General features: G+C 45.2%; 1 protein-coding gene across 1 annotated transcript in view; it reads right to left on the bottom strand.

The window, feature by feature from the left end:
- HTT (huntingtin) overlaps positions 1–26,042 on the bottom strand; it is a 156,153-nt gene that overhangs the window by 18,220 nt on the left and 111,891 nt on the right. Inside the window, exons 52-57 of the mRNA XM_056855166.1 lie at positions 25,321–25,508; positions 22,964–23,090; positions 21,527–21,627; positions 21,054–21,208; positions 12,573–12,712; positions 127–209 (exon numbers count right to left, since the gene is read on the bottom strand). Of these exons, the coding sequence (XP_056711144.1) occupies positions 127–209; positions 12,573–12,712; positions 21,054–21,208; positions 21,527–21,627; positions 22,964–23,090; positions 25,321–25,508 (794 nt within the window). The remainder of the gene's footprint in view (positions 1–126; positions 210–12,572; positions 12,713–21,053; positions 21,209–21,526; positions 21,628–22,963; positions 23,091–25,320; positions 25,509–26,042) is intronic.

Raw genomic sequence — 26,042 nt, 5'->3', positions numbered from 1 at the left:
AATCAACATTATACATCAACAACACCACTACTTAACCTTCCTTTCAGTCACGACTTAAGTCTTCCCTTATGGTTCTTAAACTGCAAAGTCAAGAATACAGACAATTGTCCTTGCATGTGTACAAACCTGTCCTAGTTTATAACCCATGTTTCCTATTTCACGCTCTGTATTGATTTGCAGTAGAAATTTCTCATGGTTGATAAGAGTACCTGAAACAAAAAGAGAAAACAAAACTGTTTCAGAAGATAAGCCAGAACTGACACCGTGGATGAAAAGTCTCTGAGCATGGTACAGATGCAAGAATAGGGACCACCTACTGGACCACTCACTTATCCCTTAACAAGGCTAGGTCAAGGAATACAAATAAGCTCTTAACCTAGTCAGCTAATGACAGATTAATCACACTCAAGATAGGTAAGTGAATCACCACGATAGCATCAGCTTTCCGAACAAGCACTGGCTACATTTTGTGTGGCTTAAGCTGAACACAGATGAAGCTGCCTTATACTGAATCAGACCCTTGGTCCATCAAAGTCAGTATTGTCTACTCAGACCGACAGCAGCTCTCCAGGGTCTCAGGTAGGGGTCTTTCACATCACCTACTTGCCTGGTCCCTTTAACTGGAGATGCCGGGGATTTTTTTTTTAAATAAATTTTTTATTATTTTTCTATAGTAATCAAACAGAGTATTCAACAATCAATATAAGTAAACATCAAAATATAGATTCAAATTAATAATTGTTGAAAATACATCCATATATAGATAATAAAAAATAAAATATAAAAACTTCCCCTACACCTCCCTCAATCTTATCATTTATTTGTTATCTCCTTTGTTTAAGATTCTAATCCTAATATTATTACAAACATTTACTATTTCATTTACCTATTTTGAAATAAAGAGAAAAGAAAGACAAAATAAAAAACAGAAAGGAAAAAAGAATAGATATATAAAAATAGAAATAAAAATGGATTAGATAATATGTAACATTTTTAACCTCCTTTAGAAATGAATATCCTAATTTCTCCGTTTCTCCCACATATCTAACGACTGTCAATTATATTAATGTCATTAATTATCCTGTTTTTATCAAAGCCAAACAGTTTAATCAGACCTTTTTAGTTAAATCCCAAAAAAAACTAAGCCCTTGACCCAGTCTATTTATCTTAAATTTCCAACATCTTCCTCTCTTTCCCAGAAGCTTTAAACGTTGAAGGGCATCCATGGAAGTTGTTAATGTAGTTCCCTCTGTGAAAATTGATGTAAGATAGTGAATCTGCAACAGAATTTCTTCCATCCCCAAGGCGAAGAGAAAAATCCCGGTATTTCCAGCTATTTGTCCTTTTAAGTTCTCCCAGTTAACTTTGAAAAGTTCATCAGGTAGTACGTACAACCAAAAATCCAAGTCGCTTACATTCATCTCCTTGGTTATCAGTCGGGTTGATTTGGTTTCTTCTTGCAGATATATATCCTTCGGAAATCCTTCGTAGCTCTCCATCTCCTTTGCAGTATTTAATTCTTCATTTAATGGTTTATCATTTGGGGAGCTTCCTTCTTTCATCTCAGATCTCATTGTCATAATCCGGACTTTAATGTCCTTAAGATCTCCCAAAATTTCATCCATTTTCCGAATAGCAAGTTCATATGTGTTTGTCAGAGAGAAGAGACAATCCATATATTTAATCTCACTTTCCATGGTTGCCACTTCTGGTGTTTAATTGAAGTTTAATTTGTAAAATCCAGACAGGGATATGTTGAGTTGTAGAATGATGTTGCGGGGGGGGGGGGGTAGAGTAAAAAGTTGCATGTCTGCCTCCTTCCTTTTGCCTAGGAACTGGGGAAGTATTTGCCAGTTACACAATGCCACACATCCGGTCTCAAATCCCGTAATGTTCTCACGATGGCCGACGATAGCTGATACTTCCGGGTAAGACGTGGCAAAGGAATTTGTTTATTCAGAAAAGCCTCCTCCCGGAAATAGGGGGGAATCTGCTCGTCCCTCCTCCTTGCACTTCAGGATTTCTGATTGGTGGCTATACCATCATTCAAATAGTCCCAATTGTTGTGTCTATCCACCGATCAATTTGATTAAGATCCTGTCGGCTTATCGAATGTTTTTAAATGTCAAAGAGTCAACCAAATCTCAGATGGAAGGATTCTGATTCTATAGATGTTTTTTCCGCTCCTTCAAAGCTTCCAATTCCAGGTAAAACTTGTTACTTACTCAGATTTTAGAAGAGCAGGTATTCTTGCTTAAATATTGTTGCTTAGATGGTAATAGATAGGGGAGAGCTGAGCCTAAATTCCAAAGAAAACGTTCACGGCAATGGTTCCCCCTCAGCCAGATGGGACCTCGTCCAGGATTCCAAGAGTCGCACGATGGCTCTCTCGGCAAAACTGGGGGTCAAACCGTACTTCGTGGGCAGCTGAAGTCCTGTTTCCCAATCCACTGTTTAGGATCGGGTAGGGGTGAAGGATTACACCCCAGATTTGAATGAATCTTGATTCTCTTGAGAGCCCTCAAGAGACGTGGCACTCAGTTCAGCACCCTAGCGGAAGTCCAAGATGCCGGCGATTGAACCTGGGCCCTTCTGTGTGCCAAGGAGATGCTCTACCACTGAGCCACAGCCCCTTCCCTGTCCTCAATTTGAGTTTCAGCTTGTTCTCCCTCATTCAATTGACCACAGCATTCAGGCACTGATTCAGAAGGGATACAGCTGCTTTGGGGGGGCTTTGAGAATGACAGGTACGGGCATCCTTTATGAGTGTCAACTCAAAAGCATACTGAAAGGCATCGGTGAAGAGGTCAAGCCCTTGGCGTACATCATATTTCAAGTTCCACACTGATGATTCAACTTTTCCAACAGACTCTGAAAGCCTCACTTCCTTCGCCAAGCATCTCAATAATAATGAGGGGTCTACCATATCAAGTGCTATATATTACTGCTATATATTTGCAAACTCTGATAATCCACCAGAACAAACAAAGCCATCTTGGTTCTCAAACCAGGCTGGTAGCCAGATTGAAAAGGGCAGACAAGTAACCCAGTAAACTTTGGAGTTTTTGTGTCTCTCCTAGAAATGGAAATTTTGATGGACTGTGTACATTTGCTGCACTGCATGTTTGTCCTTTGCAAGAGTTGGTTTGGATGCAGGACCACAAATCTCGTTGAAGTGAATTGAAATAAAACAGGCACAGCAATTTCATCCATCCAGGTTTTGGTCACACACCCCAGGTCTGCATGCTCGTTCAAGAGTAAGTCACGAGTGACAGACACTTTATCGTTCCCAGGCCTAGCATTACACGGCACACAGGCTGAAGGGGCAATTCACGCTTGCATCTCTTTGGTCTGAGAGTGGGAGACTGTGTAGTGTTTCATGTCTCATCCTGAGCCCGTCAGCACCATCGTCCCTTCCACTGGAAGACCTCCCATGCCAGCGCACCACTGGAATGCCCAGCCAGGCCCTCTTACACGCTGCTCTGGAAGGGCTGCATTATATCTGAGGCAATGTGTTCTGCAGGCCCAGGAACACTCGCAGCAGCTGAACCGCCCTGCCGGGCCAGCCTTCACTCCCCACCAAGGATGACTGCTTGAAGGATGCATTTAAGTTCTCTGGCCTCCGCTGTGAGATATTTCAGAAACAGCCAGGCTGAAAAGCCCTTCCGTTTAAGCAGCCAGCAAACACCTATTGGGGGTGGGGCTGTGGCAAGTAGTAGAACTTTTGATTTGCACACAGAAGATCCCAGGTTCAATCTCCAGCACCCACAAGTGAAAGAATCTGGTAGTAGGTGATGGGTAAGTCCTCCAACTTTCCTTTATTTAGTAACCAAAAGTCTTACGCAAATCAATATAGTAAAATGGAATAAAATACAACAGAATGATATATCACAATACACATATACAATTTTCACAGAAAACAAATTAAAACCTATGTTGATAGTGCCTTATGAAATCATTACTGCCAAAAATTTGGCAACAGATCAAGTTACTACTGGATTGGTATCTGCCAACAGAAAAGAGATCATCCAGGATTCAGCAGGAAGCTGGTATGTGATCAACATAGGCATGATCCAAAGATCCCCGAGTACAGTCCACTGATCGCAAAATAACATGAGATGATCTACGGTCTCTATTGCTCCAGGCTAGCAACAGCTAAAACAATCCAAGAACGGGATTTTAGCAAAGCGGCCCCTCAGTTCTGCGGGTGGCAAAACATTCCATCTGCCAAGGATGAAAACACACCTATGACTATTTAGTTGCTTCTCTTACACCCCATCTTTCCCCCCTTGATAGGAATCCAAAGCAGCTTACATCATTCTCTCCTCCTCCATTTTACCCTCACAACAACCCTGTAAAGTAACTTAGGCTGAATGCGTGTGACTGGGCCCAAGATCACCCAGCAAGCTTGCCTTGCAATTCGAACCTGGGTCTCCCAGATCCTAGTCTGACACACTATCCACTACGCAACACTAGGGATTGTAAAGAAATTTATGTATGAAGGGAGGGTTGGAGAGGGGGAAATCATCTACTGCAGAAATAGTACATACATGCCTTGCAGTGACTGCATATTAACACCGTCCAGATTGATTACTCTTCTTAATCATCCTTGGCACTTCCTGACAGCCCATATTCCTAATCATAATAAAGGAAAGGCCAAGGGTCTCCAGTCTATTATCCACACACTTCTTCCAAACACTTCTGAAAGCATCTTCCTTCAATAGACATTGGGCATCACATAAAGAACCTTCCGCCTTCAATTAAAAGCACCAATCCAGGCCCTAGACACCAATAAGAGCTACATAAACTCTACTCTAAGCATAGTTCCTGCAAGGCAGCTAAACACTCCTACTGTCCAGTGAAAGAACTACAGAATTGGGTGATTGTAAGCACTTGTCCCTGTGGTAATCCCACAAACAGCATCCACAGACAAGGAGTCCAAAAGAGAGCTGATTTATTGGAAAACATACAGGTTTGCAGAGCTACAGGTAAATTGGCACGAATGGGAAATGGTGGCACAGTACAGGGCCTATATGGGAAAGTGTTAGTAACCCCCCTCCCAACGAGGAGCCGTTCCCACGGGAGACAGCGCTGGAACAGGAATACAACAGTTAGCAGGCCCGACCTTGAGAGGCACCTGGTGGAATCGAAACTAAAACATGCTCAGTCTGACAGGCTGCTGAGAGCAGTGGAAGGCAGGCCTGACATCCTGCACTCCTTTAGGCCCCCTCCCCACCGTTCCCCACCGGTCCATTTGGAGGTGCTGGTTTGTGAAGGTAGGCAGCATGGAATTGGCGGACCAAACGGGGTGCAGACACATCACGTGTGCGTACCCACTCATCGTGAGCGGAACTGAAATGTTTCCAACGAACTAAATAGTGGAGAGATCCATGATGGATACGCGAGTCCAAGATTTTTGCAATTTCAAAATGTTCCTCCCCCCCAACCATCACCGGTATTTCAGGAAGTGGTTCAGGATGCCACTCGGGAGCAGGCACATGTGGTTTCAGCAAACTGACATGAAAGACAGGATGAATCCGCCTGAGTGATTTTGGGAGCGAAAGTTCCACAGTCACTGGGTTAACTATACGAGCAATGGGGAAGGGACCCAAGTATTTGGCACTGAGTTTGTTACACGGGCGGTTAGACCGTAAATTCTTGGTGGACAAATAAACCATGTCCCCCACTGAGTAGTCTTTGCCTGGTAAGCGATGTTTATCAGCTTGAGCTTTGTATTTACGTTTAGCTTGCTGCAGATTTCGTACCAGCCAAGGCCAGGTTGTTTGAATCGTGTGGACCCAGTCAGCAACACTTTCACCCCCCTCCACCCTGGAGACATTGTTACGGCTTATGGGTCCGAAGTCTTACCCATAAACTGCCCAAAAGGGGCTGAATCCAGTGGACTGATGCACAGCATTATTGTACGCATATTCAGCAAAGGGTAACAACTCAACCCAATCATCCTGATGATAGTTAACATAACAGCGCAAGTAGCATTCTAGTACAGCATTCACTCGTTTGGTTTGGCCATCGGTTTGGGGGTGGAAAGCACTTGAGAGTCCTTGGTCCACCCCCACTAATTTTAAGAAAGCTTTCCAAAATTTAGCCACGTAGTTACTTCCGCGGTTGCTGATCACCTTGCGCGGAAAGGAATGTAGATGGAAGACACGTGACACAAAGAGGTGGGCCAGTTTTGGGGCGGATGGGATACCTGCGCAAGGGACGAGATGCACCTGTTTAGAGAACAGGTCCGTGACTACCCAAAGTACAGTTTTTCCCTCGCTGAGGGGGAGGTCAGTCATAAAATCCATAGCAATCACTTCTCAAGGTCTAGTGGGGGTCTCTAACGGCTGCAACAATCCGGGAGGTTTCCCTTGGGCCCTTTTGACCATAGCGCAGACTGGGCAACTGCAAATGAACGAATCCACATCAGTTCGCATGCCCGCCCACCAAAACTGCCTCCGTAACAAATGCAATGTTTTTAAAAACCCAAAGTGTCCCGCGGTCTTGGCTCCATGGACTAGCTGTAGGACTTCTTTTTGGAGCTCCTTAGGCACATACAGCTTAGAGTCTTTGTAACATAAACCTCCACGTTCAGTTAGAGCAGAGGGGAGGGCTTGCTCAGAGAGTTCGGCTTGGCAAGCGGAACGAAGTGAGGCCAAAAAAGAGTCTGTGAGATCCAACCCATCTGGTGGTGTGGGCTCCGTGTTGGAGGGAGGGGAAGTCCCCAAGGGGGGTTGGATGACTGAATTGTCAGAGTGACCAGGTGCCGGCGGGGCTGGCAAAGGAGGCGAGGGGGGTGGCGCGGTCGGGCTGACTGGTGTGGTTGGGCTTGAAGTGTCCCCCCCTCTTGTGGGGGTTGCGGTGGGAGCCAGGCTTGCGACCGAGTTTGGACTGCTAGAGTGGGCAGCAAACCCCTTTGAGCAGGAGTGAACAGGGACTCCGTGGGGCGTTCAACCTTGGTTGGATATTGGGGAAGTCTGGACAGAGCATCAGGCAGGACATTTTGTTTCCCCGGCACATGTTTCAAAACGAAATGGAACTGAGCAAAGAAGTCCGCCCAGCGAACTTGTTTTGCGGACAGTTTACGGGCCGCCGGGAGCGCCTCCAGGTTCTTGTGATCGCTCCACACTTCAAAAGGGACTTTAGACCCCTCCAAAAACTGTCTCCATACCGTAAGGGCATGGTGGAAGGCAGCCGCTTCCTTTTCCCAGATTGGCCAGTTGAGTTGAGTTGAGATTACGCGAACTTCTTAGAGAAGTAAGCCCATGGATGCAGAAGACCATCCCTCCCCTGCTGTAAAAGTGCACCCCCATTGCCACGTCTGAGGCATCAACTTGAACTATAAACATATGATTAGGATCGGGGTGCTGTAATACTGGTTCAGAGGTAAACAGTCGTTTGAGAGTATCAAAAGCGGATTGATATTGGGGGGGTCCAGTTGATTTTGCCTGAGGGCAACGTGGCGGCGTTGCCCTTCCCTGTACTCTAAAGGAGATCCGTGATGGGGAGTGTGATTTGAGCGAAGTTGGGAATGAACCCCCTGTAGAAGTTAGCGAACCCAAGAAATTGCTGAACTTGCTTACGGGTGGAGGGTGGTTCCCAATCGGTTACTGACTGCACCTTGTCAGGGTCCATAGTAAGTCCGTGGTGTGAAATTATATAGCCCAGGAAGGTTAACTGTTCCTGGTGAAACTCACACTTGGACACCTTAGCATAGAGCTGATTGTCTCTGAGGCGTTGCAATACTTCCCTTACCAAGGCAACGTGTTCGTCCATAGTTTTAGAGTAAATAAGAATATCATCCAAATAAACCACCACGCCCCTATACTACACGTCATGTAGGATCTCATTAACGAATTGCATGAAGACCCCAGGGGCCCCTTTTAATCCAAAAGGCATCACTAAGAATTCATACATGCCAAAGCAAGTGGAAAAGGCTGTGAGAGGTACATCGCTCTCTTGAATCCTGATCCTGTAGTAGGCTTCCACCAAGTCAAGTTTTGTAAAGATACGCCCTTCCTTTAGTTGTCCCAAGAGATCCGAGATCAAAGGAATGGGGTAGGCATTGGATTGGGTGACTGCATTGAGTTTTTGGAAGTCAATGCATAAGCGCAAGTCACCCGTCTTTTTGTTAACAAAGAAGGCAGGGGCCGAAGAAGGGGCAGTAGACGGCCGGATGAAACCCCGCACCAAATTCTTGTCCAAGAATTCACGTAGCACGGTGCGTTCGGTAGCGCTCATGGGGTAAATCTTACTTTTAGGCAGTTTTTCATTTCCCACCACTTCAATAGCACAGTCTGTTTGGCGGTGGGGGGACAGTACATCACATTCCTGTACATCAAAAACGTCTGTAAAGTCTCGATATTCAACAGGTAGAGGAAAGGATGGGGGGGGGGTGTCTGAGACTAAAGCCGAGGCTGATGGAGGTACAACAGCTACCTCGAGACGGTGTTGGTCGCAATTAGGATCGGAGAATTTTATAGTTCCTGCCCCCCAGTCAATACAAGGGCTGTGCCCCTTGAGCCAGTTAATCCCCAATACCATGTTGTATCTGATAGGGGCTATGGTAAAGTCAATTTGTTCCCAGTGGTGGCCAATGCCCATCGCCAATCCGCGAGTGCAACGATCCACAGGCCCCCCTTTGAAGTTGCTGCCATCCATCTGGGCGAACTGGATGGGAGCTGGCAGGGTCTCTGACTTGGCTTTGAGCACTTTGAAAGTGGTTTCGTTGATCAGGGAGCGGGCACACCCGGAGTCTATGAGTGCTTTAACTTGTAATTGGGGGCCCCCTTTATGGCGCTGTAACACTACGTCTACATACACAGTATTTTCGATCTCACTCACCTTCACTGGAGCTTTGGGTTTTGCAGGAACAGCTGCAAGGGTCCGCGGTGAGCACCCGGAGAGCACCCGGCTGTCTTCGGTGGGGAAGTGCTGCCCCTGTTCACCGCAGACCCTGCCCGTTTTTTGACAGATCTAGAGGAGATTCAAGATTCAAGGCACGGGAATCCCAGTCCTTGTCTTCATCCAAAGACGGCGAGTTGTCCCCAAGTGGGGCACTTGTAATCCAGAACCCCAATGGGTTCGCTGGTGCAGGTTCGTGGGGCGCATCTCCGACTTGGAGAGCTGATGGTGCGGTCCGTCCAGGAGCAGTGCTACGGTTGGCCGCGGTGCCTCTGCGCAGAGGTCGCCCCCGATTCTGGGGCGGTCCGTCCTGTCGAGCAGGGACCAGCCGGTCCGACCGAAGCGGGCAGGCGGCTGCAAAGTGGCCCATGGTTCCGCAAACGAGACAGGCTCCCCTATGAAACCGAGAAACGTGGTCTTGCGAGGGTAGAGCAGGTCTCCGCGGTGCAGGAACTGCAGCTTTAGGAGGGGGCTTTTGGTTGCCCCCTCCTTGGCTCGATGGCGGGCCAGCGAAATGAATTGGCGACGGCTCTCCACTTCCTCGGCTAGTAAAATCCATTCTTCAAGAGTGTCTGGGTCTCGCTGCATATAAGCCCAGTTCAATATCTCAGGATGTAAGGCTTCCCGGAATAATGTATTTGGGTAGCCTCGGTTTAGTCTACTATTTTACTGGTGAGTCTCTGGAATTCATCGACGAATTCCCGCATTGGTGTAGAGCCTTGTTGAAGTTGTAGGAGAACTGCCTTGGTTTTTTCGCCCAGGAAAGGGTCCTCAAAACGGCGCCGTAATGCTCGCATGAACTCGTTGAACTCGTGTATGGATCGGGCCCGAGTGTCAAACTGGAGGACCATCCAGTCGGCGGCTTTTCCAGTCAAGAGGGAAGCAACGAAGAGCACCCGGCTGTCTTCGGTGGGGAAGTGCTGCCCCTGTTCCCGAATGTAACTGTCCACTTGGTGTAGGAAACAGGGTAGGGCTTCAACTGAGCTGTCGTAGGTCACTCTCAACCGAGGTTGTTTCCACTGTATGGGAAGGGGCGCTGGGGGTTGCCCTGGAGGTGGCAAAACCGGTGCTCCTGGGGCCGGCAAAACCGGTGCTCCAGGGGCCAGTAAAACCGGTGCTCCGGGAGCTGGCTGAGCTGGAAGTCTCGGGAGCGGCTGGGCCGGTAGCCTCGGAGGGGGGAGAGTTGGTGCCCTCAGCGGTGGAACTTGCGGTCGTGGAGCCGGCAGAGTTGGCTGAGTAGGCACCGGTTGGACTGGGGTGGTTAGAGCTTGTTGCAAACATTCATTTTCTCGGAGTAATTGTTCCATTTGGTTTTGCAGATGGGCCACACGATCGTTCAAGTCCCGGTTTTGGCCCCACAATAGATGCATTTAGTCCCCCGCCCCTCCCATACGTCTGGACTGGCTAACCTGGAGACCAGTAGCCCAGTGGGGTTCCTCGCCATATAGGTCCTCCTCATCTGAGTAGTCCGGCTCGGTGAAGTGACCTGCGCGTTGTGCGTCGTGAGATGGACAAAAACTCGGGGAAAGTGAGGGGACAAATCCAAACCTATGCTATCTCTGGGACGCACGTCCATGACTGTGCAGGCTCGAGCAGCGGCCAAACGTTGTTTCTCTTCTTTCTCGGCTCGAGCCCAAGCTGCCGCCGCATCTGCTGCCCGCAATTGTTCCTCGGCTTGCTGTCGGTCAGCGAGCACTTGGTCGGCCTCGAGCTTGGCGGTGATCGCCGTGGTGACGATCGGGAGAGTTTCTCGCTCCAGAAGCAGGAGTTCAGAGGAATCTGGTAGGTCCAATAACGGTTGAACCTGGACTGCCAGAGCAGCAGCGTCCGCTCCAAAGTCTGGGGTCAGGCGCTTCGTGAGTTCAGCCACCGAGGCCGTGGCCGAGGTTAGTCCTACAAACAGTAAGGCGGTCCGGGCTGCCACATCCTGTGCTTCCTTCAAGCATAGGTTGGGGTCAGGAGCGGTTGGGGTAGGGGCCTCCTCCGGCCGCGTTCCCGCCATGGGGCGGATCAAGACCGCTACCGGCTCTAGTTGTTCCTCATGTACAGTTAAGCCCGCTAACAAATGGGTCAAAGTTGCTAAATCCTCCTGCGCCAGTCGCACTTCTTCCACCAGACCGTCCAGTATCCGGAGGTCGTGCTGGGCACTTTGATCTGCGTCGGGGTTTGTCCAGGGGGTCTTGTCAGCGAGGCGACGCCACTGGACTCGAATGAGTACAATCAGGCGACTGATCTCCGCATCCGTCCGCAGCAAGAACGTCATTCAGCAAGGAAGGGTCGTCGGGGTACTTGTCTGATGGTTCCAACGGAGGGTACCAAGGTTCAGGACCCTCCAGGGTTTTGGCCAGAAACCCTCCACCCGGGGAGTGCTGTCTCAACTCAGGCGAACCCTCCAGGGCTCCAGCCACAGGCAATTCACTTGGAGAGCACGTCCCCTGCTCCAATTCGAGACCCCGGCGAACCCTCCAGGGCTCCAGCCAGGCAGGTAAAAAATTTAGAAGGGATTCGTGCCAAGATGTAAGCACTTGTCCCCGTGGTAATCCCACAAACAGCATCCACAGACAAGGAGTCCAAAAGAGAGCTGATTTATTGGAAAACATACAGGTTTGCAGAGCTACAGGTAAATTGGCACAAATGGGAAATGGTGGCACAGTACAGGGCCTATATGGGAAAGTGTTAGTAACCCCCCTCCCAACGAGGAGCTGTTCCCACGGGAGATAGCGCTGGAACAGGAATTCAACAGTTAGCAGGCTCGACCTTGAGAGGCACCTGGTGGAATCGAAACTAAAACATGCTCAGTCTGACAGGCTGCTGAGAGCAGTGGAAGGCAGGCCTGACAGTGATCTATAGGCTCAAAGACTCCATTAATCCAAATACTTACCCCAAACAAAACATCAGGAATTATTTTGGCTTTAAAAGCTTCAGTGGCTGCAAGTGCATGCTGCCTGTCAGCAATGCTGATTCTATGACCTTAGGCAGATCATGAGAGGGAGGGCATCCTGGCTATTTTCTGGGCATGGAGTGGGGGGTCACTGGGGGGGGGGAGATAGCTGTGAATTTTCTGCATTGTGCAGGGGGTTTGACTAGATGACCCTAGTGGTCCCTTCCAATTCTATGATTCTGTGATTCCTTTTGCATAAAAGAACCTTAAAAGAGTATTTATATTTGTCCGGTCAATTTCTCTAACTGAATAAACACGAGCCTTATAAGATTGTAACTAAATGGAACTCCCAGATACTTGAAGTGGGACACCTGTTCTATTTTTTTCACCCTGGATGGCCCAGATCCTCTGCTTAATACAGGGACTTTGGGGGGGGGGGGCGTCATTATTTTTGATTTGCATAATTCTGAGTACAGTTATTAATAAACACATTCATTACCTTACAAAATCAGATAAGTCCGACCTGGATACTAATACAATGTTATCTGCATAATGCAGAACACAAATATTATCACCAGCCAATATAGGCGGCAGGAAGTTCTGATTTTTGAAGATAAAAGGATTATATCATTTAAAAACAGGTTGAAAATCAAAGGGGCTAAAGGACATCCTTGCCTATCACCAGATCTGACCTGAGACCCTGGAGAGCGTCTTCCAGTTAGAGCAGACCTTGGTAGACCAATGGTCCGATGAAGTATAAGGCAGATACACATGTTGAACATACCTGTACTGGACGGAGACAGAGATGGAACAGGATCCCATGCTTGGTACAAATGGTGGGTAACAATGTTGTCTCTCTTAGATGCCATTTCTTGGATTTCTTGCTCCACAATTCCCCGGATAACATTTAATTTCCTTCCAAACCTAAAGCGCAGCAGATACAGTTAAAAGCACACTGTACCATTAAGTAGATCTTCTAATACAATGACCTTTGTGTTAACTACATAATTCAAAAGAAATTCTACTTCTGCAGGAAGTAGCAGGAAATAAAGCGAATATGAAATTCAAGTGAACAAACCTCAGCTCAAATGGCTAAGAACTGAATTAAGAAATATCAAAATTAAGCAAAATGCTGCCATATAAACAAAAGTCTAACACTACACTATGCAGTTTTCCCTCTATGACTTAGGAAAATTTGATATTTGCATGTATACTAAAAAAAATTGAATACCTACAAATAGAAATTCTATAATCCCATAAAAAAATCATATTTTTTGGCACAACCATGTATGCTATGCACTGTAGAAAAGGTAACAGAGCAAAGCTGCTATATGTGTTAAGTGCCGTCAAGTCGCTTCTGATTTACAGTGACCCTTTGAATTAATGACCTCCAAAACAATAAGACTAAACTGAGGCTGTCGTATTTTGGTCACGTCATGAGACGACAAGAGTCACTGGAAAAGACCGTTATGATAGGAAAAGTTGAGGGCAGCAGGAAAAGAGGAAGACCCAACAAGAGATGGATTGACTCAATAAAGGAAGCCACAGCCTTCAATTTGCAAGATCTGAGCAAGGCTGTCAAAGATAGGACATTTTGGAGGACTTTCATTCATAGGGTCGCCATGAGTCGGAAGCGACTTGACGGCACTTAACACACACACACACACACAAAACAATAAGATGCTCAGATCTTGCAAACTGAGGGCTGTGGCTTCCTTGGTTGAGTCAATCCATCTCATGTTAGGTTTTCCTCTTTTCCTGAAGCCTCAACTTTTCCTAGCATTATTGTATTTTCCAGTGACTCTTGTCTTCTCAGAATGTGACTAAAGTACAATAACCTCCGTTTAGTCATTTTACTTATAGGGAGAGTTCAGGCTTGAGGCCACTTATTTGTCTTTTTGCTGATCCACAATATCCATAAAACTCTCCTGCAACATCACATTTCAAATGAATCAACTTTCTTCCCGACTTCTTTCTTTGTTGTCCAACTTTCATACCCATAGGTAGTAACTGGGAATACTATAGTATTAACTGTCTTGATCTTGGTCACCAGCAACACATCCTTACACTTAAGAATCTTTTCCAGCTCCTTCAAGGCTGCCCTTTCCAGACTCAGACACCTTCCGATTTCTTGGTTGCATCATCCTTTAGTTGATGATGGAGCCAAGAAATAGAAAGTCTTGTACAATTTCAATGTCCTCATTGCCACATTAAAGTTGTGTAATTCCTCAGTTGTCATTACTTTTGTCTTTTTGATGTTTAGCTGTAATACTGGTTTGGCGCTTTCTACTTTAACCTTCATCAGTAGCCATTTCAAGCCATCACCATTTTCTGCCAGTATTGTGATATCATCTGCATATCTCAAATTGTTATTGTTCCTTCCAATTTTCACATCACCTTTATCTAAACCTAATCCAGCTTTCCTTATAATGTGTTTTGCATATAGACTGAACAGACAAGGAGATAAAATAAATTTTTGTCTGACACCTTTGCCAACTGGAAACCATTTTATTTCTCCATATTCTGTCCTAACAGTAGCCTCTTGTCCAGAATATAGGTTGTGAATCAAAACAATCAGACGTTGTGGTACACCCATTTCTTTTAAACCCAACCATAATGTTTCCTGATTCACACCAGGGGGTCCCCAACCTTTTTGAGCCTGCGGGCACATTGGAATTCTGCCATGGCATGGTGGGTGCAGCAACAAAATGGCTGCCACAAAATGGCTGCCACAGCTTAACTTCAGTAACACAGCTGCTGCCTAAGCAATATTTTTAAAAATCTGAACAGCCAATCAAATATCCGACAAATTTCCAACAATCAATCAGAAGCCTTGCTGGGCAAAAGGCCTACCTAGCCCCGCCCACTTCCTAAAAACACTTGAAAACTAGAAAAGGGCGCCACGGGCACCACGGTGGGAACTCCCGATACACACAGTAAAAAACTTTGCTGTAATCTATGAAACACAAGTTCATTTTCTTCTGAAATTCTCTTCTATGTTCCAGTAACTAACGTAAATTAGCAATATGTCTCTAGTGCCTCTTCTTTTTCTGAATCCAGAATGAACATCTGGCATTTCTTACTCCCTATATGGTAACAGTCTTTGCTGTCTTTAAGGATCACTTTACTCACATGAGAAATTGCTGTAATAGTCCGATAGTTGCTGCAGTCTGTGACATTTCCTTTTTTCAGAATTGGAACGTAGATTGAGTATATCCAGTCTGTAGCCCAGTGTTTGGTTTTCCATATTTGTTGGAATATTCTTGTAAAAGTTTTGATGGACTCTGTTTTTGTGGCTTGAAATAGCTGTATTAATATCCCATCTACTCCTGGTGATTTATTTCTCCCAATTGCTTTGAGTGCGGCTTTCACTTCACTTTCTAAAACTATAGGGTCTTCTCCAAAAATTTCTTCTTGAAAGGAATCTGTCATCTCTTCTGTATAGTTTTAAAATGTATTTTCCCATCTTTTCTTTATTTTGTCCTGCTCAATTAATGTATTTCCATGTTGATCTTTCAGCATGCCTCACCGTGCTTGAAAATTCCCTTTGACATCTTGGATCTTGTGGAAGAGATATCTTGTTCTTCCTTTTTTGTTGTTCTCTTTTATTTCTTTACCCTGGTTATGATAATCGTCCTCAATGTCTCTATATGCCAGTCTCTGGAACACTGCATTGAGACTTCTGATTCTATTTCTGTCACCTTTTACTTTTGTTTCTCGTCTATCCTGAACAATTTAAGAGTTTCCTCAGTCATCCATCAAGACTTCCCATTTCTTTTGGCTACAGGAATAGTCTTTGCACATTCTTCCTTGATAATACCTCTGGTTTCAACCCATAGTTCTTCTGGTTCATGTTCACTTGAACTTAGTAATGCAAATCTATTCTTTACATGGTGTTTAAACTCTTCGGGGATGTTGTTTAGATTGTAATTTGGCACTAAGAATGTTTTGGTATTTTTCTTCAGCTTTATTCTAATTTTCATTATTAATTATTCATGGTCTGTACCACGATCAGCTCCTGGCTTCTTTTAGCAGAGAGAATAGAACTTCTTCATCTTCTGCTTATGTAATCTATCTGATTTCTAAACAGGTCATCTAGTGATGTCCACATATACAATCATCTATTTGGTTGCCTGAAACGTGCTTGCAATGAAGAAATTGTTGTCTTCACAGAATTCTATGAGTCACTCTACTGTGCTTCACTTCGTTCTAGCCCAAATCATCCAAAATTTTTTGATTCTGCTTTGTTTCCTACTTTCGCATTCCAGTCACCTATGATTATAAGCATATCTTGTTTAAGTGTGTGATCAAATTCTTTCCCATCAGCATCTGTTGCTGGGGCATAAATTATGCTGACAGGCTTTCTGTGAAGTCAGGTTTATGTTGTTTGGCCAGACTTTACATTATAGCCTTGACTGCTTGTCCTTCATCTTGCCTCACTGTTAGAGCAACTCCGTTTCTTCTGTGTTTGCCATTTCCTGAGTAAAACATTTTGTAATTTTCTGACTGAAAATGTCCTAATCCAGTCCACTTTAGTTCACTCACTCGCAGGATTGCCATGTTTAAATGTTCCATTCGTCATTTTACAATTCTGAGTTTACCTTGATTCATACTTCTCACGTTCCATGTTCCTATTATATGAATTGAACTGTGTTGGGCTGTCCTTTTTCATCCATTCATGTCAACAACTAAGTATTATTTCAGCTTTTGTTACATCATTAAGAAGAGTGCTACTTGTACTTGACCTCAGCTTGCGCTTGTACTTGTCAGAGCTGCTATACAGAAGTCAAATTACACAGCAGGAAGAGAACAGAAAAGGGCAAAGGAGTTGTGACCATACTAGTTATGAACAAAGCAAGACTGAAGTGGCTTTGCGACAGTTATATGTAAAAGAGAGAACTAAAAGGAAACAAGATGGCAAAAGGCACTCAGAACAGGAATGAAAACAGTAACCTGTGAAATGGATGCATGAAAACTATTCAAAAACTGAGAAGACATTCGTGAAAAATGGAATTGTGATAACCACTGCCAAAGACTAGTAGGAAGAACAGTAGAAGCTTTCCACTCCCTCAACCATCTTCAAGTACTTGAAGGGCTGTCATATAGAGGAGGGTGCCGAGTTGTTTTCTGTTGCCCCAGAAGGTCGGACCAGAACCAACAGGTTGAAATTAAATCAAAAGAGTTTCCATCTTGACATTAGGAAGAATTTTCTAACAGAGCGGTTCCTCAGTGGAACAGGCTTCCTCAGGAGGTGGTAAGCTCTCCTTCCCTGGAGGTTTTTAAGGTTAGATGGCCATCTGTCAGCAATGCTGATTCTATAACCTTAAGCACATGGTGAAAGGGAGGCCATCTTGGCGATCTTCTGGGCATGGAGTAGGGGTCACTGGTGGTGTGTGTGGGGGGGTAGTTGTGAATTTCCTGCATTGTGCAGGGGGTTGGACTAGATGACCCTGGTGGTCCCTTCCAATTCTATGATTCTAACCGTGGTATCTTCCTGGTAGAGAAGTGCCTGACTGGGGCTGGGCTGGACTGATTTGCATCCTTTTGATAAGGTTTCCAAAGGCGATACTGGGGGACTGCTGCTTGGCCCTCTGGCCACCAGCCTTCTGGGTCCTGCAAGGTCTCATTCTCAGCTCCCATGCTTTTTAACATCTACATGAAACCGCTGGAAAAGATTATCTGGGGATCTGAGGTGAGTTTCAACCCCTAGGCAATGACACCCAACTCTAATCTCTTCTTTCCTTCAAAATCCAAGGAAAGAGTAGATGTGCTTAACTGGTGTTTGGGGTCTGTAAGGGACTGAATGATGGCAAACAAACTGAAACTAAATCATGATAAAATAAGATGCTGCAAGTCAGGAACAAAGTTGATCCAGGGATAGGTGTCCAACTCACATTGGATGGAGTTATACTCCTCCAGGAGTAGCAAGCTAGCAGTTTTGATGTGCTCTTGCATTGACCAAAAACACCCGACAAGTACAAGCATGGAAAAATCTAAAATTGTCATTATTACGACGAGTTAACTTAATTAAAATGAAAGTTCTTCCTACATTAAATTTTGTGTTTTAAGAACCTTTTTATAGAAATCCCAAGGAAAATAATCAATGAATGGCAACAAATTTGTAACAAATTTATTTGGCAAAAGAAAAGAGCAAGAATAAAAAGCAATAATATGTATGAAACAAAAGATAAAGGAGGATTCAGCTATAAAAATTTCGACTAGTATTATTTGGCTGCTAAAATAGAACAGACAAAGGTTTGGTAATATCCAAATGTTGATACATCATCTTTCAATATAGAACAAGAATTTGCGCATATCCCATTGGATGGATTTGGGTCAGAAAAAAAATATAGGAAAAAAGAATATAACGACGATAACACAGTCATCAACACTTTAATGAGCACTTGGGATCGGATTAAAATTAAAAATCTCAGAAAGATCTTTATTAGCATCAATAACAACTGACAAAGAGCCCCATGGCGCAGAGTGTTAAGCTGCGGTACTGCAGTCCAAGCTCTGCTCATGACCGGAGTTCAATCCGAACGGAAGTTGGTTTCAGGTAGCTGGCTCAAGGTTGACTCAGCCTTCCATCCTTCCGAGCTCAGTAAAATGAATACCCAGCTTACTGGGGGTAAAGGGAAGATGACTGGGGAAGGCACTGGCAAACCACCCCGTAAACAAAGTCTGCCTAGTAAACGTCGGGATGTGACGTCACCCCATGGGTCAGGAATGACTCGGTGCTTGCACAGGGGACCTTTACCTTTACCTAACAACTGATATGTCAATGGAAAATATAGGTACACAAAACTGGCTTAGCTATAAGCTAAATGATCAAGATAAATACATTCACTGGATAAAAGGAGCACAAATAATTGCTTATTCTGACTTAACAGAAGAAAATAAAAGTCTATTGACACCCTTCAAATACCTTCAAATTAAAAACGATATAAGCACATTAGTTAAAAAGGGTAAGTTAGCACTACAATCCCTCAATGAGCTTGAAAAATTGGTAGTCTCAGGTAAAACTATCTATGAGTAAGATTTACACCATTTTATTAAAAAAGAGCAGAACAACAATAAATAAACATCAAGAGAAGTGGAATAAGAAGCTTGGCTACATGTTGGATGATGACAAATGGGAATTTATATTCACAAAAAGTTTAAATTTCACAAATTTATCGATTAGACAGAATCTATATAAAATGGTATATATGTGGCATCTATCCCCTATCAGTATACAGAAAATGTCGAACTTAAAGGAAGATGCAAATAAATGTTGGTTTTGTAAGAGGGATAAGGCAGATTTTTACCATATGTGGTGGGAGTGTATTAGAGCTACAGTGAATTGGGAAAATGTGATAAATATAATATCTAAAGGTCTGGAAATAGAAATACCCATGAGTCCAGAAATAATCTTGTTAAACTGTTTACCAACTATGAATAAGAAACGTATTGATGTATTCCTCCATATGGTAACATTAGCAAGGATAAATTTTGCCAGAAGCTGGAAAAGAGTGAACTCTCCAAGCTTAAATTGTTGGTTTGACAAAGTAAGGGAGATCTGTGTTGATTAAATTACCGTATTGTCCGGCGTATAAGATGGCTTTTTAACCCAGGAAAATCTTCTCAAAAGTCGGGGGTCGTCTTATACGCCGGGTGTCGTCTTATAGGGCGGGTGCTGAAACTTCCGAGCCGGACTGGAGAATCTGCCTGGGGAGCCGCCTCCGCTCTGTCCATGTCCGCCGGAGGAGGGAGGGGAGGCGAGCCTGGCGAGGGCGCTCGCTGCCTGGCTGGGAGTCGGAGCCAGGCGCGCTGGGGCGCACGGAGGGAAGCGCTCGGCCGCGCTCCGGCGGCAGCGCAAGGCAGGCAGGCAGGCGGCTGGCTGGCCAGGGGCTGGGGCGGCCGCTCTCCCTGCGTCCTTCTCCGCCTCCTGCCCACCCGCTCCGGTGTCGCGACTGCAGCTGCGCCGCGCTCCAGCCCAGACTGAGGGTGGTTCGGGGCTGAGCGAATGCGGGCGGGCCGCACGCTCCTCCTCCTCGGCCCCCCCTGCCTCCCACCCTCCCCGCCTCCCTCCCCGCCTCCCTTTCCGCCTGTGCTTTGGTGCGTCTGGCTCCGCTCTTGCAGAGCGGCCAAGAATGTGACCAACTCCCCAGGCGGGGCTCTTCCAGGAACAGGCACCGCCTCCCCCCGGCCCGGCTCGGCTCTCGGCCCTTGTGCAAAAGGCGAGCGAAGGGGGGCGGCAGGGGAGTGCGCGAGGGGCGGGCCTCGGCTGCGGAGGAGTATATCCCAAACTCTATATTTTAACTGGAAAAGTTGAGGGTCGTCTTATATGCCCAGTCGTCTTATACGCCGTAAAATACGGTAACTTACTATAAAAATAACAAAAACATAGAGGAATTGGATAGAATATGGAATCCCTCTATATCCAGGATGGACAACACACTTAAAAGTTTAAATGCTGTTGCTGTTGGTGGTGGTTCATAAATAGAGTGATTATTCAGAAAGTTATATGTTTTATAGGTTTTATAAGTACTGGTCGATGTTTGTTAAGGTTTTTTTTAAAAATGTTGTATTATTGTAAATTTTAATAAATATTAAAAAAAAACAAAAAACACAAAGACACCTGACGCCCAGATTGCCAGTTAGCCAAGGAGAGTATTTTTCCTTTTCTAGAAAAGGGGACCTGGCCATGTCACACACAGGTTGGACTACCATAACATGTTCTATATGGGGCTGCCTTTGAAGTTAGTTCAGAAGGTCCAACTGGTTCAGAACGTGGTGACCAGGGTGCTTACAGAGACTGGACAGAGCAAGCAACATGACTTGTATACCTCTGCCCCCAAGACAAAGCACTGGAGTTAATCTTTAAGGTCCGAAATGGCTTGGGTCCAAGTGGACCATCCCCCTATCATTCACACTGACTCCTGCTCTGAGGCTGTCCAAGGAAGCCTACTGGCTTACTGGAGGAGCTCAGTTGGTGGGAACCTGCACCAGGGTTTTCTCCGCAGCCACCCTGACTCTTTGGAATTCGCTACGGGTAGGACTTCCTTGGGAGGTCTTCCAGAATCAGTTGGGTTTTTCCCTTTTATTCTTTAAGGCTTTTCAGTTGAATTTTGTTCCTGGTGCTTATTAAGATCTTCAAGGCTGCAGTTATCTATTTTAACTGTATGGATTTAAATATTGTTAAGTCACCTTGAGGATTTATTTTGAAATGGAAAGGCAGGCTTTATGTTTTAATATACAAACATTCATCCATTTGAAATACCTTGTATCCAAAGCTTTTAATGCTTTGTTCCGAGGCTGCTGTTCCACGCTGCTAACTGCCGGATTGCCTGCCACTGGTATGGTCAGGGCACTCAACACCAAGGACGTTATGGCTTGGACAGCAAGGACATTTATTTGGGTCCTCTCTGTGTCTTCCTGAAAAGTTAAAACACCATGTGAAACAGAGCACTCAAATTTAAGGTGCAAAGCAGCACAGCTTTTATATCCAAATAAGTAATATTCTGGATTTCAACTCCACTTCCAACAAAAGAGCAGCAAAACACATAGAAATGCTTGCGTTCACAAAGAAACACTTGCATTCACAAAGAAACGCTTGCATTCACATAGACATCATTAAAAATAAGGAGTCCCATACAACATGATCATTAATAGAAGTTAGGCTGTACGTATGACATGAGTGGATATTACGTATCAGAGAACGGACACAAAATAAAACTTATTGGGTGATTTCACCTCTTGCTGGTTTTCCTCTTGATCCATCACTACTGGCTGTGTTACAAGCACACCAAGAAGAGTAGCCCACGTTTCTTCAAACTGCATGCGATTTGTCCATCCTACAGGAAGGAAAATGCCATTTATGTTAACTACCTTAAATTAGCAGGAGTTAGGGAGAGTCACACACATGCATCTGCAGCTGCATCTTTTTCCATTAGCAGTCTAACTTTTAGAGCTCTCTGCAAGCTATGCAATTCATCTGCGGTGGAGGGGAGAGATAGAAGAAGAAAATGGCACCTCACCTGTGGGTCTCCTTTATATGTGATACGTACATACGATGTTCACATCCTGCAAGCACAGGGGCAAGTTCCTGGCTGGTACCAGTAACACCTCTTCCTTCAAACCAAGGTCTAATTCAAGTGCACTGAAAGGGCTATTCCAGAAAGGATAGCACCGTACTGAAAATGTCACTTCTTGCATGCAAGCCTGAGGTTTGGATAGATCAGACTGCAAAGATACCTTCGATCAGGTCTACAGAAAAAAGGTATTTCTGGATGGCCCATTTGATGGTCTTAAGTGTCTCCATCTGAATTATTTTTCTTAATTTTGTTGAGAAGCTTGAGGTCTAGGATGATCTTCCAATGAAGAAAAAGGAATCTACTTTGGAGACCCTCTCTGACAAAGGTATTTATTGTATAGCCTCCATGCTGAGAAGCTACTCTAGGTACACAGGACTCTCAAGGCTGCAGATTGGAGGGGAAGGGTGCACCACCTGAATCCTCCTCCTCTCAATACTCTCCAGTCTCACATGCTGACTGAGTAGGGCCTGCTGCAGATGCTCCTTAAACAGCCCACCCATCCAAACCCCTCTCTGGGCTGGCGCCTCCCCTCCACCCTCACCCAACCAGGAATTATTCTGGAGGACTGTTTCAACTACAGCCACTTCCTGGGTTATTCCCTCCCCTGGGCGGGGCTTGACGGTGTGAATGATTTCACCTGGCTGCAAACTTGATTACTTAGCCCAGAGTCTGCAGCCCCGCCCTGCCTGTTTCAGGCATACCCTGGCAGGGTTAAAGAGGCAGCCAGCTGGATGTGGCTTGCCAGCCACAGCCAAGGTGAGTTGTACCTGCAAGACCAGGGATGATCCTTCTGAAAGACAAACAAGTGACAGGAAGTGCTGGCAAAAGAAAAAAATGGACTAGAGAAAAAAAATACCCCCTAGCCCTTTTTTCCAAAGATTTTGAACGTCCTCACTCGTACCCACCACAACCTCGTCAGAAATTCCACTTTGGAATTGACTTTGTCTGCAGTCACTGAAACATCTAAGGTCAATATTAAAACATTCCACATCGGAAGTGAAAACACTCCAGTCTAGTTCACCACCAACAGTTTCTAAAAGTGATAAATAGTGAACTGTTATTCAGGTAATTCAATATAATATTTTTATCTACTTACCCAGTGTATTAATTCGATAGATGAACTCCTTGAATATTTCTCTCTCTTGAAGAAATTCCACGGGGATTTCTGGGAAAGTTGTGCCAAAATCACCTATAGGCTTTGGAGACCAACCCAGTTTCCAGACCTATTATAATATACAAAGGTAGATAAAATGTGTATAAGGCTTCATCCAGCAAGGAGGAATGCCCTGGCTGCTCTTTCTATTCTTTTGGCAGAAGAGAGAGAAGGACACCTTCGCCTCACTAGATGTTTGCACTTCCAAGCCCATGAACTTTCGTCTTGATCCTGGCCACTGGAAATGAGGACAGGCTGAGTACGCACGCTCCACGGCCAAGGAAGACTTCTCCCAGGGACAAAATCCTGACTGTTTGTGGGCTCGCTTTGAGGCCTGCCAGACCAGAGGGGACACCCAGCATCCCCGAGAGCAGTACGGACTCTGCCCACTGCCGAGCCTGGCAGGGTGGTCAACAGGCATCCCGCTCTCAGCCTCCCCATCTGTCTGCTGTACCGGCCAGGCACATCACAGACAATGACTTCACAGATGGGTAGCAACACATGAACAAGCAGCAAGAGTGGCTTTTTACAGGTCAGTTTCCTAACACAGCTGGTGGGCATTGCCCCTTTTTTTTTTACAGCATGCAACATTTGCCAGGCAGAAAAGACAAAATACCAAAATACTTCTTGAAGTCCACTCTCAGGGCTGCCAGGAGCCACCAGGCCCCCCCAGACAAAGGTGCTCTCTGCCCCCCTCCATCACCACTCTGGCTCAAACCCAAATATTGTATCAAAACAAGTCATATGAATTGCTGCTTAGAATGTTCTATACTACTTTGTGTGCCACAGAACTAATGTGTAAATGTTCTGAATATCATTCAAACATGTTCTGGCTCTTTTGCATAGCTTTGTTCAGAAGCATTGTTTTAAAGTATGAATTCTGAAGTTGTTTCTAAGAAAGATTTTAATAAGGAGATAAAGGTAGGGGAGAGGTCATTAAAAGTTATCTCATGCTACCTGTGAAGGATTGCTAAGATCTTTTAAAGAGTTAAGTGAAAACAGCTTTTAGGATGCAGTGGAGAAACATAAAACATATTGTCTTGCTCTGTGAGTCTTTAGCGGTGAGACCATCAGCACTTCTGAAACACTGATCTTTCAAAATGCTGTTCTTTCCCCCTTCTGCCCCACCTTTTATCTTTTCGCAATCGTACACTCATCTACAGTGGAAGACTCATGAGAGACTGAAGGATTTTGTGCAGGAGCAGACTGGAAAGTGAAAACGGGCATGGAAAAAGGCCAGGTGAGCAACCCCCTACCAGCCAGCACTCCAGGAGCCACTGAACTCAGTGGTACTAGCAACGGACACCGGCTCACCCCCATTCCACAAAATGGAAGCAGTGCAGGAAGAGACAGCTGGTGAACTGACGCCAACTGCCAGTGAAGATTCTGAGACAAATGGCCCCTGAGGCCCTGGCAGAGCTGCTGGGACTCCACCATCAGCAGCCTTCCAGGGCACCGGCCCACCAGGAAATTCCTTTGCAAGTTTAAGTGGCCAGCCCACCCCTGATTTTGCGCCCACAGAAAGCACCTCAACGTCAGAGACACTCCTTGTAGAGGACGATGTCCTTGAGAGGCAAATATTATTTATTTATGAAAATGTTAGCAATTGATCACCCATAATCCATTGTGCAAGTCAGCTGGGGCCTAAAAGGAAAACCAACCAACCACTGAAGCTTTGTAAAGGTTCACTGCCAGCATTATGTAGTGGTTAACAGCAGCAGACTCTAAACTGGAGAACCGGGTTCAATTCTCCCCTCCTCCACAAGAAGCCTGCTGGTGACCTTGGACTAGTCACAGTTCTCTCCGTACTCTCTCAGCCTCTCCTACCTCACCAGGCGCCTGTTGTGGCGGTGGGGAGGGGGGGGGGAAGCGACTGTAAGCCACTTTGAGACTCCTTAAAAAGTGAAGTATAAAAACAAACTCTTTTTCTTCTGCTTACCTAGACCTAACTCCTATTTTGCTGTCTACAAATTTCAACAATCAGATTATCTACCCAGACTGGAAAACGTCTTTTCATAAAGGTCTTTTTCTTAAAGTAGCACCCTTGAACCATCCTGTCAATGATCACAGAAGCAAGGCATGTTGCCTTCTCCATATCTGTAACAAAGAACATTTCAGTTCTTGAACTGAAAGAGACTCTCCTAGGACCTCAATGGAAGGGGCTTTCAGTTATATAAATTTGATTCAGTTTAAAAGTTTTATCGTGAGCAGAAATGGCAAAGCAAATCTCAAAGTAAAAAACTGAATATTAAATACCAGGTTGCAATAATTGTTGGCATCAATGTTTGCAGGACACATACCAAAGGAGGAATTCTTGCATAGCTGTTTACTAAAGGCAGCCTGGACAAGCTGATGATGATGTTTTTAAGAACCAGTGTTAAAAATGCTGGGATTTGGCAGTTTCTCCTGTGTCCCAAAGCCAAGACAGACTGCAAACACTCCACCAGTTCAGCTACTGTTTCACAAGTTGCTGTAATATATTCAAATTCTGAAATTGGGAGAGATATAAAGGAAATTAATTCCAGAATCCTCCAGTAAATATTATGTTTCAAATAGTTCCAAATCTATACTTGGATTCTGAGATATCAAAACAGATGATGTTCTTTACAAGACATGTTAACAGGATTTACCCAAATAAACCATTTTTTTTAAAAACAGTATGGAACATTCCCAAATCTTTTAAGAACCACACATTTAAGCTATTTTGAGAAAATAACAAAAGACTGCTGAAATGCATGCTTTTCAAGAAAAAAAGTATATCTCAGATAAACAACCTAGAAAGTGGCAAATTTTCTAAGCCCTGACCTGGATAGCCCTAGGCTAGCCCGATCTTGTCAGATCTCAGAAGCTAAGCAGGGTCGGCCCTGGTTAGAATTTGGATGGGAGACCACCAAGGACTACCAGGGGCGTGACGCAGAGGCAGGCAATGGCAAACCATCTCTGAACATCTCTTGCCTTGAAACCCCTACAGGGTCGCCATAAGTCATCTGTTACTTGACGGCACATGCACACATATGCACTT

Source organism: Euleptes europaea, chromosome 9 (assembly GCF_029931775.1).
Source record: "Euleptes europaea isolate rEulEur1 chromosome 9, rEulEur1.hap1, whole genome shotgun sequence".
In the NCBI taxonomy this organism is placed as follows: domain Eukaryota; kingdom Metazoa; phylum Chordata; class Lepidosauria; order Squamata; family Sphaerodactylidae; genus Euleptes; species Euleptes europaea.
The sequence above is the reverse complement of the archived record's forward strand: the minus strand, read 5'-3'. Positions and strand labels throughout refer to the sequence as shown.